Genomic DNA, 19,742 nt, shown 5'->3' with positions numbered 1-19,742 from the left:
ATAATGGTTTAGATCTAATCTTGGACCAGCTAGGTTATAGGCATGTTTCAAGTGTATGGGGTCAATTGATCATTTTGATAAGTAAAAGTATGGAGCCCATGAGGAGTTGAAGGGAATAGTCAGTGAAAAATGGCAATAATTCACTCAAATGCAAAAAAGTACAACATTGTTGCAATTTGTGAACGTGATGTGGCAACAAAACGTAAACCTATGTGTATTATTAAAGGGATGTGGTCTCGGTGCTAATACTGGCGGATCTCTGGTAGGAGGTCCTGAGTTGGTAGCCTTGGCACGATGGTAACAGGAGAACACAAGGACACAACTTTACCTAGGTTCGGGCTCCCTCTAAGAGGTAATACCCTACTCTTGCTCTTGTTTCTATTTTGTGAATGGAGTAAGCCTATAGTTGATCATCTTCACATGTTCGGATGCGTGACGAATGTGAAAACAGTGGCCGGGCATACTAGAAAACTGGCGGGTCGGAGTAATCTGATGGTATTGGTTGGCCACGAAGTGGGCACGAAGGCATACCGTATGTGCAACCCCTCGACCAATAAGGTGGTTGTGATGTGTGATGTGATCGATTTTGTGGGCCAGTTCCACAAAAAAGCACCTTCAGGTGTACCTTAAATCTAGCAATCCAACTTATGTTCCAATGGAGCCTCGTCTCTTAAACTTACCAAGAGAAGCAAAGCGCCCGCAGTTGATACAACAGAGTATAGGAGTGTGGTCGGAAGCATAAGGTATCTTGTGAATACACGACTGGACTTAGCCTATTCCGTTGGCATAATGTGTCGCTTCATGGAAGCCCCCTCGACGGAACATTGGGCAGCCTTGATACAAATACTCAGATACATCAAAGGGACAACAAACTTTGGTTATGTCTATTTCAGAGAGAAGAGGAAGGAGATGGTGGAGCTACTTGGCTACAGTGATAGCGACATGGCAGGAGATGTGGATGACCGTAAAAGTACCTTGGGAGTGGCATTTTTTCGAAAAGAAGCATAGTGAGTTGTCTATCACAAAAGTAGAAGGTGGGTGCATTATCATCCTGTGAAGCAGAGTATATTGCTTACGGGAGCAAGCACATCAATAAGAGGTATCACCACATACGGGAGTGCGTGAAAGAAGGCAAGATTAAAGTCAACTATATTTGCAACGACGACCAACTTGCAGATATCCCGACTAATTCTTTGGAACGACAGATATTTATGATGAGGGGAAGGATCGACGTCCTGAAATGAGAACATTGTGTTTAGAAGGATGATTGTTGGAAATAATCATGATTAGGTAGTATAATCACTGACTTGTATCACTAGCCGAGTCATATATGTACTAGGTAGGATAGGTAATATAAATACGTGTGTCTGTATCCCCTGTAACCAGATCAAACAAAGCAATCAGCGCTGCTATACACACGATGGTCAGTGGACGATTTGTGAACGACAATCAGATCAGCTCGTCCATGCACAACAGTAAAAGTGAAGTAGACGGTTGGATTTGATTGTCGTTCCCTTGTCATGCAGGAAGTTTCGTCTGTATAATAGTTTCGCAAAGCAATAGAAAGTTCACATGACTGATACGGCTCTGTAGCCATAAAATCCTGGCGTGTGTCTCGCGTATGTTTGTCGCCGCTATACGCGTCAAGGCCGGCGGCCGACTAGTTTTTTTTTGCATTATAATATGTGTCACATCCATATTATAAAGATTAAAATACAAGTCATGTAATATTCGACATAACAAAACTGAAAAGATAGCAGAACATCTTTGAGCTTGACACTAATGTCCATCGCCTGCCTCCGGCATCACCACAGCAGCCACCAAAGAAAAGACTGACAGATCACCTTCCCACGCGAACTCGACGCGGCTTCATCGCTAATTTCCTACATGAGGATACGAGCTAGCTTCACGTAGCTGCTTATTTGCCTGGTTAGCGTCTCCACGAAAAGTACTCGTTGGAGTTAGTACGCATGGGACCGGAGCCAATAATCAAGATAGTATTTCATAATTAAATTGGGATTTTCTAGTTATTCTCTCTATTTTCAGTAATATTTTTTTTAACATAGTACAGATGCAAGAGCTCATACATACACGCATACACTCATATACACGCATACACTTATTTCTATAAACATACACATGCACACCTTACGTCTATGAGCACCTTCAAGAGACTGAGCCGGCATATCATCTTGAGATTTATGAACATCGTCGACCGAAACGGTTTCTCCCACTGAAAACGCATCGCCAGATATCCAGAGATAAATTAAGGAATAATGCGATCATCAGAACTTAAACCCTGATGAGCTGAGGATACTACTGTCCCATCCAACAATAGGTTGGTTCACAAGCAATATTTTACTTCCATAATATCTGATATATAGATAGAAGATAGATAGATTAGCGGAGCGGTCGTCTCTGACGTGGACAATGAGGTCTGTTAATTTCATCCAGATGCGTGCAAGTGCGAGAGGTCCAGCAATATTGGAAAGAGCCTCACGGGGGAAGAGGGCTCCATACTTGGTCAGGTCGACCAATACAGTACACCATTTCAATCATCAAAAAATAATACAGTACGTGAGCAGTTCGTCTCATCGCTCCACCACCTCACGTACGCCTATATAAGCAGGCCTAGTTTCTTCTTCTTCCCTCAGACCAGTACCAAGGCATTCTGTTAGCCAAGAGCAAGAAAGCTATATCGACACCGAGGCCTTAAGCTCCAAGAGCATGGCCCGCATTGCAGTGCTCTTGCTGGTGGCGCTGCTCTCCTTAGCCGTGCATCTTGCTCCGTCCGCGGCATGCCGATCCTGCCCGACCACAAAGCCTTCGCGGCCTCCACCGCGTAAGCACAAGTCCCGGCCATCGTCCGTACCCTGCCCACCGCCTTCGCAAACTCCCACGCCCTCACCCACACCCACACCCACACCTACTCCAGTGACTCCGACGCCGGCACCGACCCCGATTGTGTCCTGCCCTCCACCTACAAACACTCCCGCACCCACGCCCATACCGACCCCGGTGATACTGCCAATACCAACCCCTATAACTCCGACGCCGGCACAGGCCCCCGTCTCTCCAACACCAACCCCGGTGACCCCAACACTGACCCCTGTTTCGCCGACGCCGGCACCGACCCCTATCTCTCCATCACCAATCCCGGTGGCCCCATCACCGACCCCTGTGATGCCACCAACACCGACCCTTGTGACCCCGACACCAGCACCGACCCCTGTCTCTCCAACGCCAACTCCGATGGCCCCAACACCTACCCCTATGATGCCGCCAACACCAACCCCTGTAACGCCGACGCCGGCACCGACCCCTGCCTCTCCAATGCCATGTCCGGTGGCCCCAACACCGACCCCTGTGATTCCAACGCCAGCACCGAGCCCTGTCTCTCCAACGCCAACCCCGATGGCCCCAACACCGACCCCTATGATGCCGCCAACATCAACACCTGTGACTCCGACGCCAGCACCCACCCCCGTCTCTCCAACGCCAACCCAGGTGCCCCCAACACCGACTCCTATGATGCCGCCAACACCGACCCCTCTGACTCCCACCCCAGCACCAACCCCTCTCTCTCCAACACCAAGCCCGGTGGCCCCAACACCGAAACCTGTGATGCCGCCAACACCCACACCTGTGACTCCGACGCCAACCCCAGCCCCGGTCCCAGCCCCGGCGACACTGACTGGCAAGTGCCCTGTGGACACGCTGAAGCTGCTGGCGTGCGTGGACGTGCTCAATGGGCTGCTGCACGCGGTGATCGGTGGTAGCGCCAGCGATTCATGCTGCCCGTTGCTGTCCGACGTGGCCGGCCTCGACGCCGCTCTCTGCCTTTGCAGCACCATCAAGGTCAAGGCCCTCAACACCAGCCTCGTGCTGCCCATCGCCATCGAGGTGCTCGTCAACCAGTGCGGCAAGATAGTGCCGGACGACTTCCACTGCCCGAACTAAGCTTCATCGATTACTATATGTATGTACTATCAGTATCACCTGCATCTGAATGCGATACGTGCATTAAATTCTCTCGTGTGGTCACACAGGTCACGTATCGAAGTGTAATAATCTATATGTACATGGATTTGCAGCTCTGACTTGCTACTTGTGACGCGGAGCTGTGGAGCATGCATACATTGTGTTTGTGTAACTGCGTATCAAATAGTAACCGTGTAACAAGTTACCAATTGTGGTCTTCCATCGGTTTTGTAGTGTGTGTTTTCTTTTTGAAGAATTATGAATAAAATGTTCGTACTGTGTAAATGAAGTTTTCACATGTACTAGTAACCCATACCAAGATACTTGCTGAATCATACGCTTTACAGATATGTGCTAAGATATTTTAAAAATGTTAAAATATACACGAACACACACACACACACACACACACACACACACACAAAAGAGCCCGTGCGTTGCAACGGAAGAGAAAACACAACACACGCTCTTAACTCAACAACCATCACTCAAGACCACAATAGGTCCATCTCCTTTATTTCTGCGAGGCATCATATTTGTGTTGCCGCTTATCCTCTTTCTCACCCTCGCCGGCGATGGCCTCGGTGTTCACACAAAACAACAAAAAATGTGTGTTGAATATGGTTAATCCTAAGACGTCTCTCTCTCTCTCTCCCTCTCTCTCTCTCTCTCACTCTCGCGATGAGAAATCTGTTATTTTCCCCTGCGACATTTTTCAGAGGTATGCATGTGTAGTTATCGATATTTTCTTTTCCCTACATGGTTATAGTGGGGTCGCCACCGGTATGGAAAAGAACGGATCTTGCGCTATAAATTATAAGTTTGCTTCCATAACAATATTTTAAAAATATTTAATAGGTAAAATTAACATCATATTTTGCTTCCATAACAATATTTAAAAAATATTTAATAGGTAAAATTAACATCATATTTAGATTCCACACATTTTTCTAATAAAATTTCATATATAATATGTTAAAATCAAAGTTACGGTTTAAAAGATACAGATAATTTAGAAAATCATTTGGTTTGACTCAAATATATTCCAAAATAATATTTAAAAATACTTAACAGGTAAAAATAATCTCATATTCATATTCTACATATTTTCTAATCAAATTTTATATATAACATGTTCAAATCAGAGTTGCAGTTTAAAAGATATGAATGATTTTAAAAAACATTTGTTTGACTTAAATATGATCCGCGGATGAATTACCTAAAACATCAGAGTTTTTTTTTTGAAAAATGTAAAATAACGGTTCGGGTGTGATTTAAATCCGGATGGCTGGTTGATTTCAAGAAAAGACAGGGACTTTTGTATAAAATACGAAAATAACGATTCATTTTAACTTAAAACAGGACCGCGGGTTGAATTTTCTGAAATAGAGGGACTTTTCTGAAAAATGCCATGACGGACGAAAGAAACCCAATTTGCTTTATTATAAGGTAAAGATATATCGCGCTATTCGTCACCCTGGGTGATGAATAATTATTCTTCAGCCCTTTCTATTTTGACATCAATGCACCGTATTTTTACGTTTCGTAAATTTTGTCTTATTTAATACATAATAAGAGAACGTAAGAAAATATGTACTTGCCGTAAAAAATATTTTATGTTACGTAAAATTACAATTGTAAAAACATAGTGTAAAACATACATAAAATGTGATTTTTCTGGTTTATAACCTATATTTTTATTTGTTTTGTACTAAATTTTACATATTGAATCAATATGCATGTAACTATTTATATTCTAAACATAATTTATTTAGGAAATGAACGTAAGATTACCTCGGGTGAAAAATAACCTATTCTGTATCCTGGGTGATGAATAGTAAAATTTAGGGTAACACTATGTAAAAAATCTAATAAAACGGTGTACAAAATGTATAATTTAAAAAATAATTGTACGTGACAACCCACCAAGATTCAAGTCTTGGTGCTCGCATTATTCCTGGATTTATCTCAGGATTTCCGGCAATGCGCTTTCAGTGGGAGGAGACGTTCTCGTCAACGACGAGCCGCCTACACTGACTTCGTAAATCTTAAAATGATATGCCGGCTCAGTCTCTCGAAGATGCTCATAGGGATAGAATATGCGTGTGTACATTCATAGGGGTGAGTGTATGCGCATATGTATGAGCACTTGCGTCTGTGTTGTGTTCAAAAAATTGTACATGACAATCAATCTCAAAAATATAAAAAACTGAACGTGCCCCCCCATCCAAAAAAATGTAAACCATCTTAGAGAAACTGTACGTGACCATCCATGTTTTTTTTTCTTGAACACACTATAGACGCAAGCGTTCATACATACGTGTATGCACTCACCCTTATGAGCGCACACACGCACACCTTATCTCTATGAGCACCTTTGAGAAACTGAGCCGGCTCTACACCCTAATTAAACTCGTAACCAAGAAGAAACACGCATGACTCTTTCAGTCAACCAACCTAGTTTAATGTCGTCATGTCGAGATAACCCTAGAACCCTAACCCAGAAACTTTGACCAAAATATGAAATGTACCAAATTAGCTAGAGCTTTAGATAAATAATTTTATACTATCATATATACAACCTGAAAATCTAACCTACCTAATTAGAATACAAACCAATTAGCAAGCAACAAGCAGCAGTAATTTACCCTACTGTTATTTCTAAAAAAATGGAAACACGTCAGATTAATTAGCAAGCAACAAGCAGTAGAAATTTATTCTAAATAAAAACTAATTAGCACCATGCTTGGCCACTGCACCACCAGTAAGCTGCAGCAGGAAGCACGAGCACCACCCTGCTTGGCCAGTAGTAGCAGGCAAGCAAGCAACAGCAGCTACACCCCCTGCTTAGCCACCAGCAGCAGCAGCAAGCAAGCAAGCAACATCCCTCAAAAGCGGCAACACCAGTAACAATAAAAACGAATCATTGGCATATGAACCGAAGTAGCAATCAACAGCAGCAGCAAGATCCGGCCTTGAGTAAAACAGAGGAGAGGCTGGAGCTCACCTTCTATGGGAGAGGAGGCGGACGGGCGGCATGGAGGGGCAGCTGGCGGGCGGAGTCCGGCTTGTGCGTTGCAGATCAGGGAGTCGAGCAGATCAGGGAGTTGACAAGGAGGCACGAGCATGGTGGGACACGGTGGGCGAACGCGGTGAGGAGAGGGATGTGACGACGGTGGAGGTGCGATATGGACGATGTGAATGTACTCGGTGCGCGGCGCAGGATTTGCTCGGTGGCGGCGGGGATCTGCTCGGTGGCCAACTGACGGGGAAGATGGCGACACCTTGCGGGGGGGGGCGGGGGGGGGCGGTGTGCTTGGTCCCAGAGGCGGGACGAATGCTTCTTGGCGGGGGTGGGGGCGACAAGCCGGGGGAAATTTGGGGAGAGGGAGGGGGGGAGGTGAACATAGAGAAAGAGCGCGAGCCAGTGTTTTTATTATTATATCTGTTTGAGTAGTTGTTAATAGTACAATTTTTTTGAGAAATATGTAAACACAATTACCTCAAGAGGCACATGATACGTCTCTGACGTATCTATACCTTTTTATTGTTTCATGCGATTATATTACTACTTGCACATATCTTTGGTGACAATTTATATTATTTTTATTGGACTAACCTATTAACCCAGTGGCAAAGCATAGTTCCCGTTTTCAATCGTTTTGGGGTTTTTAGGTGAAAACTTAACGAAGCCGGAATGACCTGAAAATTTACGTGGATTTTTTTGAATATATATGAATTTTCGGCGCAAAAATCAACGCAAGACGAGGCCCGTTGGCCTCACAAGCAAGGGGCGCCCCCATAAGGTGCGTCGTGAGGCCTTGTAGAGAGACCGCAAACCTTATGGAGCTCTCCTTCGGGAGCAAGGAAGCTAATTATGAGAAACGCATATCATGTTAAAATTTCAGCCTAATTGAAATTACGGATCTTCAGCTACTTAAGAAACTGTGCTCGGCCACAGAAACAGCTCCGGGAAATTAAAGAAACCCTAGAGAAACAGAGAAAGAGAGATCAAAGCTCGGAGGGGCTCCCGCCCCCCAGGAGCCATGGCGGCCAAGGACCAGACGGGGAGCCCTTCTCCCATCTAGGGCTATGCCAAGCAAGAAGAAGAAGCAGGGGGCTCTCTCCCCCTCTCTCCCTATGGCGCCGGAGCGCTGCCAAGGGAACCATCGTGACGGTGATCTACACCAACAACTTTGACACTGTCATCCACACCTCCATCACCTTCCTCCCTCTATAATCAGCGGTCCACTCTCCCACAACCCAATGTAATCCTCTACTTGTACATGGTGCTTTTTTATAAAGTTCGCTTTTATTAACTGAAATGTAGCGTCGAGTGGATACAACTCGTGATGAGCAGCACCCGGCCTTTACATAGCTAGGATGTACACAGCCAAATGCAAACTATCTGGAAAAGGACAAAAGGATTAAAAAATCGGACATATCTACTCCAGTAGAGTCAAATATATAGGACCGTCACTATGCCAAAGTCGAAAGAGGTGATGGGCCAATATGGAGGTTATGCTACCACCCATGTGGGAAAACACCTCCATGGTCACCTGCTCCAATCGCGTACACATCGTTTTGAACAATGGTTGGTATGTTTGAGTAGATCACCTTTGTCCTATGGATTGATTGGTGCTTGTGATTGGTTTGAATTGCAAGCTTTATTTGTTGTTGTCCTTTGGTGCTCATTATACGAGCTCGCATGTATATGGATCACACTCTAGGATTTTGCAATATGTGATTAATTTGCTAATGATGGGTTGCAGAAGTAACAGAAACCTAAACCCTAATTGGTGAGGAATTGCATATGCGATTGGGGGGGGGGGGGCAATTTTAGGGGGCGGAGGTACTTATTATTCAGCAGTGATGTATCCTCCATCGCGCGGAAAACGACACAAGGCCACCAAAACCTAACAAACTAGACCAAGATTCCACACAAGGGCGAAGATCTGCGCCTCTCACACTGAAACGTGTCACCGTGGTTCAGAGTGACCAACAGATTTAAACGGCAAGGATGAGGGTTTGTGGCGGCTAGATTTTTTCCAGGTTACGGTCTAGTAGTTAAAACCTTTTGGAAGTTATTTGCTTTTGAGATATGCTAGAGGTTTTGTTAGAGCATCTCCAATAGATGGTCCAAATTTTGGCGGTCCAAACAGGTGATGGTTCAGATTTGAAGCATCAAAAAGTGCTTTTTACATCTTCGAAAAAGGCTCAACTCCAATAGATGGTCCAAAACGAAGACGTAAAAAAACAAGAACAACTCCAACAGATGGTCCAAAACGAAGATGCAAAACCGGCTGGCGGCTGCGCGGCTACTGTTCAGCCACTGTACAGCCGCACATATTGCAAAAAATATCTAAAAACAACATAAAAATTTGTACATATCCACAATATAAAAATAATTACATAGTTGTTCAAATTCACGAGATCAAATGCAACACAAACACAACGTAGTTTCGCACAATACAACATAGTTTTCAGAAACAAATAATGAATCTATGCGGCGCTTTCGCCATGCCATTTCCAATGCTCTTCCATCAAATATTTCTAGAGCTGATCATGCACATCGGTGTCTCTAATCTCGTTGTACACCTTTATGAAATGTCTGATGCGTTGTTCTTTTCGCATGGGGTTAACAGGAATGCCCATCGAGTGATAGAAGTTGTATTCTAAATGTTTTCCACGCTCATTCTCAATAATCATATTATGCATAATCATGCAAGCAGTCATGATGTACCAAAGGATCTTTTGATCTCAGAATCTACATGGTCCTCGCACAATAGCAAATTGAGATTGCAAAATCCCGAAGGGAGCATGGCGACGCAAAGGCGAAGGGAGCACGGTGCAGAGGAGAACTGCTGCGGACGGCGGCGCAGAGGGGAAGGGAGTACGGCGACGCAAAGGAGAAGGGAGCATGGCGGACCGCCGGAGTCGGCGATTCCAGCCGCGGCTGTTTCTCTAAACAACGGCACCGGGGCGGCTGCTTGACGCCCTCTGGCGGGGGAGGCGACAAGGGCTAGGGCGGCGCAGAGGAGAAGGGAGCAAGGCGGACCGCCGGAGTCGGCGAATCCAGCCGCGGCTGCCTCCCGAAACGGCGGCACCGGGGCGGCTGCGAGACGCCCTCCGGCGGGGGAGGGGACGAGGGCTAGGGCGGCGGCGATGTGGGGCGGTGGCGGTGGCGGCAACGGCGACGACAACTTTCGGCGGCTGGTGCTCGGTCGCGGGCGGGCGGGCGCCAGGCAGAAGTGGAATGAAGTGGCGGTTGGGCATTTGGCGGGCGGCCGCGGTTTTACATCAGTTGCATCTCGTGATGTAAATTTGCATCACAAACTTTTCAATTTTACATCACCGGGAGGTCGTGGTCCAATTTTTTTTTACATATGAACCATCTGTTGAAGCAACGTTTTTTGCCCCGGACGATCCAAAAGTTAGGTACTTTTATATTTGGACCATTTATTAAAGATGCTCTTAACGGGATCTTCTAGATTTGCTATAATCAGTATTTTCCTCACTGCTAACACAACCATACTTTCCTCGCGGTATTCATCAATTAATGGCTTTGCTTAGTTTTTTTTTGCGGGTGAATGGCTTTGCTTAGTTAGCAGGACTAACCATGATCTTAGTGTGTGTGGGTATACTTTATTTCTCGTTGTTGTGTTTATACATACTATATATATACTCCAGCACTTCACGTAGCCTCCAACAGGAAACTGCATTATTCCCACTTGAAATCTTACAAAAACTAATGATTTGACTTGTTAAAATATTAGCCAGCTATAGCAGATATCCCTATACTAGTACTCCCTCCGTCCGGAAATATTTGTCATCAAAATAAATAAAAGGGGACGTATCTAAGTATAATTTAGTTCTAGATACATTCTTTTCTATCTATTTTGATGACAAGTATTTTCGGACGGGAAAGTACTACAGTATGTTGCACAAGACAACATGCACGCGTGCTAGTTCAGCCCACACATTAATCGATTGATTGCATTTACACACAAACTAGTGGTTTGGACCCGCCATTGTAGGCCGCTTGAGAGAAAACTATGCGGACCTCATCATCATGCCAATTTTTTTTAAAAATATTCTCGCATCACACGGACATCACAAGGAAACAGAAAAAACTTCTCTAAAAAAATTCCCTATCATTTTAAAAAAACTCTAAAAAAACCTTTCTAACTGTGACCAATCAGCATGCGCCGTATAACGTAGCTGATTGGCCACCACTCTAGCGCCTCTTAATGAATTTAATGAAGGCAGTTTTGGCGCGTTCCAGTGCCGACCTACACGTAGCTATGTATGGTTTGTCCACCTTCACACCCTGGAGCTGGCCGATCGATCGTTCCAAAAGCTAGCAGATCGATCGATCTTTTGATCCTAGCGCAGCGGCCATTGGTTTGCAGGGATCCTAACTGCGAACTTCACACTTCCTGGTATGGAAAAAAACAAGTACTTGGTAAACAGATACGATATGAATTAATGCGTAAATTTGATTTATAAAGTAATAAAAAGTGAATAAATCTCCTCGAAACAAGACATTAATATACTAAATAAAAGGAGAGAAACACCAAAGTCCCCAGCAACAAAAAGGACAAACATCATGGTTGTTGTTGGAACAATAACCGATTATTGAATAATTTAATCAAGATTAATATCATGACAAGTTTCCTAGCATGCCAGTTTGTAACGAGAAATAAACTAGCATGCAAAAAAAAGATTTTTTTTAGGGGAGTGTGCTAGCAGATCTGGTTATAAATGGGATACTAGACATGCAAGTTTGTAACGAGAAATAAACTAGCATGGCAATCATATTTGCATATGAAGCAATCGCAAATGCCAATAGCGAGATAATCAGCATATACACATTGGTCGCGAAGGTAGCAGAAGTGTTCTTATCACTATAGTGCTCATGGTGGTGAGGTGGTTGTCGTAGCAGTGGTCTGATTAGAGAATTTGTCACAGCCGAAGTAGTCCCATCAGATAAGTCATCATAGCCGACGTAGTCGATTGAAGAAGAGGTCGTAGATGCAGGAGTCGATCAACGAAGTGGTTCTAGACTAATTAGATGATCAAGCGAGCTGACCGGCAGATATGCTCCACAAAACCTCTATCGCCCCTTACCTGGTGCAGGTTCCATAAGGACATGGTTTCAAAGGTCTGCTCTCTCGTACAACTATGCAAAGGGCTACCGAGTGCTGAGATGGGATAGACCTTCAAGGTACTAGCTCGGTTGAAACTTGGCGCACGGGTAGTTTGGTATGGCGAGGCACATGAGGAAGCGGGTTTAGTGTGGCGACGCATGCAAGGGAGCGCACTCATTGTTGTTCTCTTTACTCATGCCACAAGAAGTAGAACCAACCACCTTGTATGTTTATGTCCATTCTCTGGCAGTGGCAATACATGACTAAACTTCTTACACATGCAATGCAAATGGGATGATGTTTTTAAGATTTTAGTAATTAAATGGGCTTTAAGCCCATGTGATATAGCGGTTATGTCCCACCGAATTGTGTAGAATTTTCATCACAGAAAAGAGTTATTCCCTCTATCTGTATTGATAAGGCCAATCAATCTCAACTTAAGTCAAACTTGTTTAACTATGATCAATCTTACAAAAGAAAATATTGTACAATATAAAGTGTTGAAACATATTGCTCGCCTCCCTTCATCAGTTCATTCTTTTGAAGCAACCGGCTGGAGTATAAATTCAATATGGTTTCAGACTCAACAGGTCTTGAGTTTAATACCCTGCCAATGCGGTATTAAAAACCCCAATTATGTGGCCTACATTAATCCAACGTCTATGGACTAAATTAGTCTAGACATGAGGGGAGGTGTTGAAATATATTGCTCGCCTCCCTTCATCAGTTCAGACTTTTCGAGCAACCGGCTGGAGAATAAATTCAATATAAAGTACCCAATAAGTACATAAAAAACACACAGCTCATGATTAATATTGATTTGGTAGTGTATATGTTGATATATTTTTCTACAACTTGGTCAAACATAAACATGTTCGCCTTACGGCAAGATAAATTGGTCTTAGGAATCTGGATGTGCATTTTTTGTGGTATTTCTCAGGCGACTCACTTTTTCGTGTCTTTTTTTAGGGGCGTGCTACGCGTTCGCCGGTTGATCTTCCGAGTCGCGAGCTGTTCGATTTGCCACATCAATCAAGCTGACCGTGCCTCCAACAATGCAACACAAGTCTTGTTGTAGAATTATTTATACAACATAAGTCTTGTTACAGATTTTTTTCCAACATCTGTTTTAGTGGAAAATAATAATTACAACTATGGTTTTGTTGCAAGTTTTTTTCAACTCAGGTCATGTTGCAAAAAAAAATCCATAACAATGGTTTTGTTGCAAAACATAGACTCGTCATAGATCCTTGTAACACGGCATATGTTTCAGAAACATAGGCTGTTCTAGAAGCGCGTTCAACAAATGACAGGATGCGGACCCTCATTTGGACGCGTGTCATCCAGAGGAGGTGACGGACACGGCCGCTGTGATCTGCCGGGTGATGCTAAGCTTTCCCTTTTTTTTATGGGTTCGGTCGATTGGATTTGGTTAAGTTTTCAAGGTGTACATACGTACGTGTCCATAGTGCCTGCACGAGTGGACCAGCATTGCGTTATCTTGTCTTCACTGCCCAGGAATGCACACATACATGCTTCGCCGACCGGCCTGCAGTACCAATTTGGCTGCCATGCGTTTTGTTCGTATCTGTTACGTGCCCAAAGAACCCGCTGTGCGTCTGCAAGCATTTCCATGTGCTATGTGCAACGCCAAACTAGTTTTTTGTTTTTGACAGGATACAATGCCAAACTAGTTCCCCGCAAAAAAAAAAAACAATGCCAAACTAGTTACCGTGCCGACTTCAATGTATATATTAGAAAAATTCTACACCCTACTTAATTAAAACAAATATTGTTTGAAAAAAGATCAACACAAATGATAGAATGTTTTCCGCACAAAAGTACTCCACTATATGTACACATTATGTTTTTGCGAAGGACACTATATATACACATGACTATGCATGTAGTTGTCACTAGATGATCTACTTAATTTTTATTATTTCTAATGTTCTTTGTACTGCCATCATGTTTGATGAATACATCAGGAGTTTTTACCGCCAAAAAAAGCACACAACACGCTACCATCGGTGCTGACATTAAAACCATTAAGCTACGCGTGAAGGGCGGCCAACCAGCTATGCCATGTGGCGCAAGCTGGTTGGCCGCGGTGGGAAATCTTTTGCAGAATTTTTTAGATGAAGCTGTGGATTATTCTTAAATGTATTCTTTTTTAGATGGAGATGGGGACCTCTGGTATTTTTTAAATGCAGGTTATGCAAAGTGGCACTCGCTGATAGGCTGGTTTGGTAAATTTTTATTTTTTACTTCTTTTTTAGATGAAGATGAGAAATTTTTTTAGACGGAGGCGAGGACTCTATGTATTTTTTTTAATGTAAACATGGACACAACTTCCTCTCAAGCGGCGTCACAGGGTGGCGCCCCAGGCACTAGTATAGCTCAAGGTGCATGGGGACATGCATAAGTGAGTTCCCTACCCTCGCAATGGGAAACGTGGACCGCCCCCATTTTTTCATGGACAGGCTCACTAATAGATTTTGGCATCCACAACCATTAAAAGTGTAGAAGCCAAAACACAAAATATGTATCTGCAAATTCTTCAAAAAAACATTTTATCAAATAAAATGTATAACTCTTTGAGGGGATTGCAAGAAAAAGAAACTTTGGACTCCTTTTTGAAGGAAACCAAACTTCTAAACTAGGCTTATACCCAACAAAGAGACGGGACCAATAACCAATGACATTGAGGCACATCTTGTATTAGTTTGTGATTTTTTAAAGGGAGGTGGTATTCTTGCTTTGGTTTGGTCGCAAAAATGTGCCTCAATATCATTGGTTTATGGGTTCCATCTCTTTGTTGGGTATAAGTCTGGTTTAGAAGTTTAGAAGTTTTGTTTCCTTCAAAAAGGAGTCCAAAGTTTCAACACGGGCTTCCCACCACCTGACTTTAATAATGCGTATAGATTTACGTCTTGTTTCCACATCACCTTCATAAATCAAAATAATGTTAATATGTTTTTGTATTTGTAGTGAATTCTTGCCATTTTGCGCTGGTGATTTCCTTCAACTCCTCATGGGATCCGTACTTTTACTTATCAAAAGATTAATTGACCCCCTAGATATGTAGGACATCAAGAAACATGCCCATAACCTAGCTGTCCGGAGATTAGATCTACACCAGTGTAAACTACTCCTTAATCAATAAAGGACAAGCCGGACTTTGGGGCTGGCCAGAAACGCCCGTGTTGAAAGGTTTGGACTAGCCACATACCCAAGAGACGGGACCCATAAACCAATGACATTGACGCGCATTATTAAAGGGAGGTGGTATTGTTGCTTTGGTTTGGTCACAAAAATCATGGGGTCACGATTGAAGAAAAAACAAGAGACCCTGGTTCCTAGGCGCTCCGCTAGAACCATCTGATCTGAATCTTCCCCACCACGATTCATCCAAATAGAGATAGGGCGCTCACGTTGACTTTGAGCCGCCGCGTCGAGCAACTCATAGTGTCGCGACGCGCCCCCCGCGGTTAGAGAACCCCAACCATAACGCGGTATTGCATGGCATCCTGGCACGCCACACACCCATGGCAACACCCCAAGTAGCTCATTCCAGCAAACGTTGCCGCATGTTCCAGCATCCTTGCACGCCACACGCCCCCATGTAGCACCGTAGACCGCTGGTTCCAGCAAATTTTGCCGACGGTCGCAGCACGGCGCATTGCCAATTACAGCACACACGCGCGGGCGCCACCATGGTTCAAACTCCGCCTTGCTGGCTAATGCAGCTCGCTGTGGTTGCAGTTCCAGCACACAGAGACACACGGTTGTACCAACCCCGACCACAATCCTAGCTCACCGCCCCGTGGTTTCCAGCCCGCCATGCTGACATTCGTTGTCACTATGGTGACCGTCGCACTCTCCGCGGTCACCGGTTCCAGCAAAAATAGTTCATGGTTGCGGCTGCCCCATACTACGGTTGTAGCATTCACGTGGTCGTCGTGTTGCCTTGCCGTTGAGGTAGTAACAAAAAAATTACTGACTGCGGCTCCTCAGGACATCGGTTGTAGCTCCTCGGGACGTCAGTTGCTAACATTCATAGTCCATGCTTGTAACATGTGTCAAAAGGCGTGTAGCTTGTCGGTATGTCAGTTGCAACCCTCGCCTCGGTTCCAACATAAAAGATTTTCACTGCGGTTGCAGCAAACAACAAATCGCATGGTCGATGGCAGCAAAAACCAATGTCGGTTATAGTAAAATGGGATGGCCGGTTGCAGCAAAGGTTGTCGCAGCCCGCCGTCTGCATCCATGGCGGGAAGACCTTTCGCCGGTTGAAACAGTGGGGTTCACCGGTTCCAGCTCTGGTATGCCCCGGTTGCAGCAAAAAGGACATCGCTACGGTGACCATGGCAGCTTGCTGGGGCACGGTCCAGCAAAAACCACATGCATCTCTGCAGCGTCCCGTGGTTTGCTTTCTAGCTTGCCGCACCGCCCGTCGCGGCTCACCGCGTTCGTGGCCGAACAACTGGGTGAGGAGGGATACATGGTAGATGAGGAGGAAAAAAGGTGTGAGCTAGGATGTCGTCCATGGTAGCCTGAAAACAAAAGGGGAGAGGATGGAAGGATTAAGGAAGAGAGGGAATCGGTACCCACGATCGAACGTGCCTAGCGAATCCGGCAGTACGTTTCAGCCAGGGCTTTCCGGCTGGAAACATTTCCTTTTTATGTTTTACTCAAAAGGAAAAAAAATCCTTTTATGTGATCCTTTTATGTAAGCCTAAAGAAAGGCAATCCTTTTTCTCTTTCTAATACATGGAATTAACGATCAATTAGTACTTGCAACAACAAAAATTCTGTGTCGCAACATGAAATTATATACATTTTAAGCCACAGAATGTTCTTCATTATCAGTTCACCTGAAGGAAATATGCCCTAAAAGCAATAATATAGTTGTTATTTATATTTCTTTATACCATGATAAATGTTTATTATTCATGCTAGAATTGTATTAACCGGAAACTTAGTACATGTGTGAATACATAGACAAAACAGAGTGTCACTAGTTTGCCTCTACTTGACTAGCTCGTTGAATCGATGATGGTTATGTTTGCTAATCATAAACATGAGTTGTCATTTGATTAACGGGATCACATCATTAGAGAATGATGTGATTGACTTGACCCATCCGTTAGCTTAGCACAATGATCGTTTAGTTTGTTGCTATTGCTTTCTTCATGACTTTTACATGTTCCTATGACTATGAGATTATGCAACTCCCGAGTACCGGAGGAACACTTTGTGTGCTACCAAACGTCATAACATAACTGGGTGATTATAAAGGTGCTCTACAGGTTTCTCCGATGGTGCTTGTTGAGTTGGCATCGATCGAGATTAGGATTTGTCACTCCGATTATCGGAGAGGTATCTCTGGGCCCTCTCGGTAATGCACATCACTATAAGACTTGCAAACATTGTAACTAATGAGTTAGTTGCGGGATGATGTATCATGGAACGAGTAAAGAGACTTGCTGGTAACAAGATTGAACTAGGTATTGAGATACCGACGACCGAATCTCGGGCATGTAACATACCGATGACAAAGGGAACAACGTATGTTGTTATGTGGTTTGACTGATAAAGATCTTCGTAGAATATGTAGGAACCAATATGAGCATCCAGGTTCCGCTATTGGTTATTGACCGGAGACGAGTCTCGGTCATGTCTACATAGTAGGGTCCGCACGCTTAAAGTTCGGGGACGATCGGTAATACGAGTTTATGTGTTTTGATGTACCAAAGGTAGTTCGGAGTCCTGGATATGATCACGGACATGACGAGGACTCTCGAAATGGTAGAGACATAAAGATTGATATATTGGAAGCCTATATTTGGACATCAGAATAGTTCCGGGTGAAATCAGGATTTTACCGCAGTGCTGGGAGGGGGGGGGGGGTTACCGGAACCCCCCAGGGGTTAATGGGCCTTGTTGGGCCCTAGAGGAGAGAGAGGGGCCGGCAAGGGCAGGGCCACGCGCCCCTCCCCTTGAGTCCGAATAGGACAAGGAAGGGGGGCGGCACCCCCCTTGCCTTTCCCCTCTCCCACTCCTTCCTTCCCCCTCCTAGTGGGACAATGAAAGGGGAGTCCTACTCCCACTAGGAGGAGGACTCCTCCTCCTGGCGCGCCCTGCTAGGAGATTAAATAGCAAAGTAAATAACTAAGTAGTAGGAGATTAATATGATAAAGATAGACCCGGGGGGCCATAGGTTTCACTAGTGGCTTCTCTCGAGAGCATAAGTATTCTACGGTGGGTGAACAAATTACTGTTGAGCAATTAACAGAATTGAGCATAGTTATGAGAATATCTAGGTATGATCATGTATATAGGCATCACGTCCGAGACAAGTAGACCGACTCCTGCCTGCATCTACTACTATTACTCCACTCATCGACCGCTATCCAGCATGCATCTAGAGTATTATGTTAAAAACAGAGTAACCCCTTAAGCAAGATGACATGATGTAGAGGGATAGACTCATGCAATATCAAGAAAACCACATCTTGTTATCCTCGATGGCAACAATACAATACGTGCCTTGCTGCCCTTACTGTCACCGGGAAAGGACACCGCAAGATTGAACCCAAAGCTAAGCACTTCTCCCATTGCAAGAAAGATCAATCTAGTAGGCCAAACCAAACTGATAATTCGAAGAGACTTGCAAAGATAACCAATCATACATAAAAGAATTCAGAGAAGATTCAAATATTATTCACAGATAGACTTGATCATAAACCCACAATTCATCAGTCTCAACAAACACACCGCAAAAAGAAGATTACATCGAATAGATCTCCACAAGAGAGGGGAGAACATTGTATTGCGATCCAAAAAGAGAGAAGAAGCCATCTAGCTACTAACTATGGACCCGTAGGTCTGAAGTAAACTACTCACACTTCATCGGAGAGGCTATGGTGTTGATGTAGAAGCCCTCCGTGATCGATGCCCCCTCCGGCGGAGCTCCGGAACAGGCCCCAAGATGGGATCTCATGGATATAGAAAGTTACGGCGGTGGAATTAGGGTTTTGGCTCCTCTTCTGGTCGTTTGGGGTTACGTGGATATATATAGGAGGAAGAAGTACATCGGTGGAGCAACAGGGGCCCCACGAGGGTGGAGGGCGCGCCTGGGGGGGGGGGGGGGGGCGGGGGGGGGCGGGGGGGGGGGGGGGGGGGGGGGGGGGGGGGGGGGGGGGGTGGGGGGCAGGCGCGCCCCCCTACCTCGTGGCCTCCTATTAGTTGGCTTGACGTAGGGTCCAAGTCTCCTGAGTTGTATTCGATGAGAAAATCACGTTCCCGAAGGTTTCATTCCGTTTGGACTCCGTTTGATATTCCTTTTCTTCAAAACCCTAAAACAGGCAAAAAACAGCAATTCTGGGCTGGGCCTCCGGTTAATAGGTTAGTCCCAAAAATAATATAAAAGTGGATAATAAAGCCCAATAATGTCCAAAACAATAGATAATATAGCATGGAGCAATGAAAAATTATAGATACGTTGGAGACGTATCAAGCATCCCCAAGCTTAATTCCTGCTCGTCCTCGAGTAGGTAAATGATAAAAAAGATAATTTTTGATGTGGAGTGCTATTTGGCATAATTT

The 19,742-nt window shown here is 44.6% G+C and overlaps 1 protein-coding gene across 1 annotated transcript; it reads left to right on the top strand.

Annotated features, from left to right (window-relative positions):
- The first annotated feature begins 2,528 nt into the window (after positions 1 to 2,528).
- Positions 2,529 to 4,201, top strand: LOC125523356 (extensin-like). The gene has a single exon (XM_048688401.1). The coding sequence runs from the start codon at positions 2,728 to 2,730 to the stop codon at positions 3,958 to 3,960; it is 1,233 nt and encodes a 410-aa protein (XP_048544358.1). The 5' UTR covers positions 2,529 to 2,727; the 3' UTR covers positions 3,961 to 4,201.
- The last annotated feature ends 15,541 nt before the right edge of the window (positions 4,202 to 19,742 follow it).

Source organism: Triticum urartu, chromosome 7 (assembly GCF_003073215.2).
Source record: "Triticum urartu cultivar G1812 chromosome 7, Tu2.1, whole genome shotgun sequence".
In the NCBI taxonomy this organism is placed as follows: Eukaryota; Viridiplantae; Streptophyta; class Magnoliopsida; order Poales; family Poaceae; genus Triticum; species Triticum urartu.
Note: the sequence above shows the minus strand (reverse complement) of the source record. Positions and strands in the feature narration are given on the sequence as shown.